The sequence below is a fragment of the Nanorana parkeri genome, unplaced genomic scaffold, assembly GCF_000935625.1.
Source record: "Nanorana parkeri isolate BGI_ZX_2015 unplaced genomic scaffold, ASM93562v1 scaffold38, whole genome shotgun sequence".
NCBI lineage: Eukaryota > Metazoa > Chordata > Amphibia > Anura > Dicroglossidae > Nanorana > Nanorana parkeri.
Genome location: NW_017306306.1, coordinates 1,367,258 through 1,372,597, shown reverse-complemented (window position 1 = coordinate 1,372,597; position 5,340 = coordinate 1,367,258). Strand labels below are relative to the sequence as shown.

The 5,340-nt window shown below is 44.7% G+C and overlaps 1 protein-coding gene across 2 annotated transcripts in view; it reads left to right on the top strand.

The window, feature by feature from the left end:
• LMAN1 (lectin, mannose binding 1) overlaps positions 1-5,340 on the top strand; it is a 35,189-nt gene that overhangs the window by 5,897 nt on the left and 23,952 nt on the right. For both annotated transcript variants that reach the window (XM_018570410.1, XM_018570403.1), the window contains exon 2: positions 3,986-4,140. In XM_018570410.1, coding sequence (XP_018425912.1) covers positions 3,986-4,140 — 155 coding nt within the window. The remainder of the gene's footprint in view (positions 1-3,985; positions 4,141-5,340) is intronic.

The window sequence follows — 5,340 nt, the reverse complement described above, 5'->3', positions numbered from 1 at the left end:
ATACATACATACATACATACATACATACATACATACATACATACATACATACATACATACATACATACATACATACATACATACATACATACATTACAAACCATCATTTAGAGTACTGGGGTGACTACAATTATTATTTTTGCATTTATGAATTTTCATGTGCAAAACAGACAAAGGATGAGACCAGCAAAAAAAAAAGACATTTTAGGTGGTGGAAAATGGTGAACAATATAGAGCTGCAGCTAACGATTATTTTCAAAATCGATTAGTTAGCCGATTATTAATTTGGATTAATCGGATAAACAATAAAAAAAAAATTAAAAATGGCTCCAGTGATGGGACTACTAGTTTGTATTGAGATTGTAGTCCATCACAGGAGCAAGCTTGGAGCGGTGGAAAAAAATAGTGTGGTGTGCAATATAGTGAAAAGGAAAGTGTAAAATTATACAGCAATGAATGCAGAATTGCACCGGCTATAGAGGACTACAAATCCCAGCAATAGTACATTATACAGCGCAATGCAGAATATCACCAGCTATAGAGGACTACAACAAATCCCAGCAATAGTACATTATAGCTGGTGGTATTCTGCATTGCGCTGTATAATGTACTATTGCTGGGATTTGTAGTCCTCTATACAGTGCAGTGCAGAATATCACCAGCTATATAGGAATACAACAAATCCCAGCAATACATTATACATACAGTGTATAATGTATTGCTGGATGTGTATTCCTATGTATAATATACAGCACAATGTACCATAAGCTATAGAGGAATACAAATCCCAGCAATACATTACAGAGCACCATGTGTGGGAAGTGCAGGCTTACCTGAGCAGTCTTCCAGCAACTTGCTTCTGAGATCGGACCTGTCTATCAGCGGCTGTCATCCCCCCACACCTGCTCCTCCTTACTACATCTCCCCGCGTCCCTGTGCCAATCGTGGATGTGGGCGGGCGGGGAGGAGGTGCGGTGTGGATGCGGGCGGGTCTGGCAGCGGAGAGCGTGAGGTGGGGAAAAGGTGCGGCGCGCAGCGTGTGTGGAGCCGTGAACAGGGCCAACTGATCGGAAGCCGATTAATCGATTATTGAAAAAGTTGACAACTTTTTCAATAATCGATTATGTCGATTAGTTGTTGCAGCCCTAGAACAATACTCACTTGTTTATGAATACTTTTTAATTTACCCCTTTTATAATTATGACTTCATTTTACTAGTATAGAGAGAGAAGTGCAATAATTTATATCAGTGGTTCTCAACCTGTGTAACCTCAGGACCCACATTTGTGCTCGGTCAGTGGTGACCCAGTCACACTGCAATGGAAAGCATGCCATTGTTCCGGTGCGGGCTTACGAAGTGTGGGTGGGAGGTGCGTTTTTGGGTGCCATTCAAATGAATGGCAATGCAACGAGCTTCCCACACCAGAATACGCGGTAGGTGTGATTGCGCGGTACAGTGTGTTAATCCCTGTACTTTTTTGAATAGGCCGTCAAAAACATTGAATGACAAGCACAACCATAGACACAATCTCACAGACCTTTTATATACACTCCAAAAATAATGAGTTTTCTTTTTTTAAGATCCCCCCCCAGTCTCCCTATCTTAGAAGAACTGGAGTGGATCCTCAGCCTGGTGTCCAGTGTGGGCTGTTGTGCTGTGACGGAGCTCCATCCATATGTGCATTGCTTGTACCGCTCATTTGTGCGCCCTGTAGAGGTGCCGGGAGCCAGAATGTGATGTCACTCCAGTCCAGGCACTTCTACAAGGCACATGAGGGAGCTGTAAGCAATGCATGTATGGGTGAAGCTCCCTCGCGGCCATAGCCCCATCCCACCTCAAACTGACACTCGGCACCAGGCAACATATTCTGAATGGCTGCTCGGTATGAGAACTGACAGTGCTGCACTGGGGGAGGCAGAGGAGCCTCTCACCTTGTGCAGTGGAAGGCATGTGGTGACCCACTTTTGGGTCACGACCCACCAGTTGAGAACCAAGGATTTATATCCAGCAATTTGTCTTTTGGTGACACGAGTGCAGTGACATCGGGTTTCTGCACTTTGTACACCACTGTTTATCTTTGTACTAAGTCTGTGCGCTTTGCAAATTAAGTCAAAAAGTTACCTGCGTTGCTGGTCTGGATAGTTTTTATACTCATTTCAGTAACTGGTTTATAAGGATTCACTAAATCAGTGTTTATTTTTGCAGGAGACTTAATTGCATCATTTATGTGCTTGGCAGAGAGGACTTGCAAGTAAAGGGAATTGTCTCCTCTAATGAATAACTACCAGACAGATAGTGAACCTGACATAGAAACTTTAGCACCAAAAGACACATGATATTGTTTTTCTTGTTTTTTTAAAATTTTGGGGCCCCAAGTGCACCCAGGTAGATTTACAGGAAAGAACACTTAAGAGAAACTTTACCCATATCTTTAAAATATCAACAAACACACCTTTTAAAGCCCATTCACACCAGGGCGGTTGTGGATCAGCACGATCTCAGTGCAAGGAGCAGTTCGGGCAGGTCTGTTCGGATCGCGCGGTTGCATGAACTGTCCCCATAGCAATGTATGTGATCGTTCATGTCGGCGGATCCGCGCGACCGAACCGCCCCGGTGAGAAAGGGGGTATAAAATGATGATCCTCAAACACATACTTTCCTCACTTCCTGCTGATGAATTAAAGCCCTGATTTACAGTATAAATCTGACTGGTTCCTCACTCTATCCAAAACTGAGAAAGTTTTGGCTGGATATAATAAAAGAACAAAATGCAGTTTGGGGAGAAATCTGCACGGTCATGTAAATCTTTGGGGCAGTCAGATGAGGAGATCTTCCTTGGTTGCCACCATGGAGCCTCACACCTCACTGTCAGTGAAGCTCTCTGGAAATGGCTGCGGAGGGAACTTAAAGGAGAACTATGGGGTTAAGGCATTTCCCCATAGTTCTCCTTAGGGTAACGGGAGGACACAAACCAGCGTCCTCCCGTCACCCTAGGCTCAGTATACCTCGAGCTGTAGCTCGCGGTATACTGAGACGCCACGGCTGAAGCGGATCCCGACAATTGTGCCGGGATCCGCCCAGCTGCGTGACTGACAGCTGGCTCTGCCTATCTAGCTGTACCCGCCCCCTTCCCCGTCCGTTCCGCCAGTCAGCGCTATCGGAGGGGGGAATCCAGCCGGTATGTGTTCGCTCACCTCCCGATCTACTAAGCCGACCTGTGACAGTCTCATTGTCACAGGTCGGCTAGAACTATGAGGTGAGTGAAAAGCACTCATTAAAGGAGAACTATGGGGTCAGTGCTTTTCCCCATAGTTTTCCTAAGGGTTACGGGAGGACACAAACTAGCGTCCTCCCGTGATCCAAAGCTCAGTATATAGCAAGCTACCGTCGCAGCCGGGACGGATCCCAACATTACTGTCAAGATCCACCCAGCTGCCTGAGTGACAGCTGGCTCTGCCTATCTAGAGGCAGATCCAGCTGTACCTCTCACGTCCATTCCGCCAGTCAGCGCTGGAGGATCAGAGGGGGGAATCCCTGCAGGGAGCCGTGAGTGACGGTCACGGCTCTCTGCTGGGACATGATCGAGAAGTGAGTGAGCGACGGTATGTGTTCGCTCACTTCTATTGAGCCGACGTGACAGTTTCATTGTCACAGGTCGGCTCGTACTATGAGGTTGAGTGAAAATCACTCGCCTCATAATTCCCCTTTAAGATCAGAACTTTTGCTCATTTTGGCAGATTCATCTAAATGAAAATTAGATTGTTGTGATTGCCGGACCATTAGGTATCACCTTACTTTTATGGGAAAAAGAAACAATTGTTCTAATTGGTCACATTTGCTAAAACCTCCATTTTTATTCTCATGCCCTGCCATAAGCCTTAATGAAACAAACGACTCTTTCATGTGTTTTCAGTGCATTGTATCTGGTTGGCTATAGCTCTGATTTTTCCTCGTTGGTAACCCAGCCTACTTTTGCCATTCTAGATGCCATTCCCAGCGCTGATCAGATCAGAATTACCCCGTCCCTGAAGAGTCAGAAAGGATCTGCCTGGACGAAAACAGCCCCAAGCTTTAACAATTGGGAGGTGGAAGTGACCTTTCGGGTAACCGGACGCGGGCGAGTAGGCGCTGATGGTCTGGTACGTTCCCATCTTATCTTTTTCCTGATTCTCTGTGATTTATAAGCATTGGATTTTTTGTTAACAATGTTTGAAAATACAAGTCAAGCTGTGTGACTCGTTAGTGAGGTAAAGGATTTAATGTGATGATGCCCACACATTATGGCCTATCCTAAGGGTTTTATTATAAATAAACTGCATGATCATAAAAATACCCATCATGGAATTCAGGAGCCAGGCTGTCCAATCCAGGAGCCTGCAGGACTTTTTGGGGAGCCAGCTCTACTGACTCCTAGGTGTAATTCTAGACTCTGAACTCTCCTTCAGGCCCCACATCCAATCATTGACCAAATCTGCCATCTTAATCTCGGTACCATTTCCAAACTTCGTCCTTTCTTAAGAAATGACACCACAAAGTTACTAATTCACTGTCTCGTCAGCTCTCACCTCAGCTACTGCAACTCCCTTCTCATTGGCCTACCTCTACTAGGCTATCCCTCCAATTTATCATGAATGGTGCTGATAGACTCATCCACCTAACCAACCAGTCAGTGGCTGTCACCCTCCTCTACTAATCCCTCCACTGGCTTCTAATAGCACAATGCAAAAAATTCAAAATACTAACATACAAAGCCATCTACAACTCCACCACGACTACATCTCCATCCTTCTCTCCAAATGTCATACAAACCATCCTCTCTTCTCCTCCCAAGATCGCCTGCTGTTTAACTCCATCACCTCCTCCCATGTTCACCTCCAGGACTTCTACAGAGCTTCTCCCATCCTCTGGAACTCCCTACTGAAACTGATTCGATGATATCCTAGTCAGTCACTGAAAACTCATCTGTTCAGGGAAGCCTATTCCACTTCTTCCTAAAAACTGCACATCTACTTCTTCAATTAGCTCATCCCTCATAGCTATTACCTTCTGTATCACATGACCCGCCTTGCAGATTGTAAGCTCTCAGGAGCAGGGTCCTTCTAATCCTTTTGCATGGTATTCTATTGTAATTGTACTGTCTCCCCATATGCTGTAAGAGCTGCACGAAATACAATTTTTAGGTTTGACGTCCAAAAATTTATTTTACGCCGCAAAATATCTTTTAATTCTGTATTTTAAATAAAAGCAATAATATGTAAATACTATCGGTTTTAAATAAAGTGCAGGTTAGGGCTGCAACAACTAATCGATCTAATCGATCATAACTAATAATAAGAATC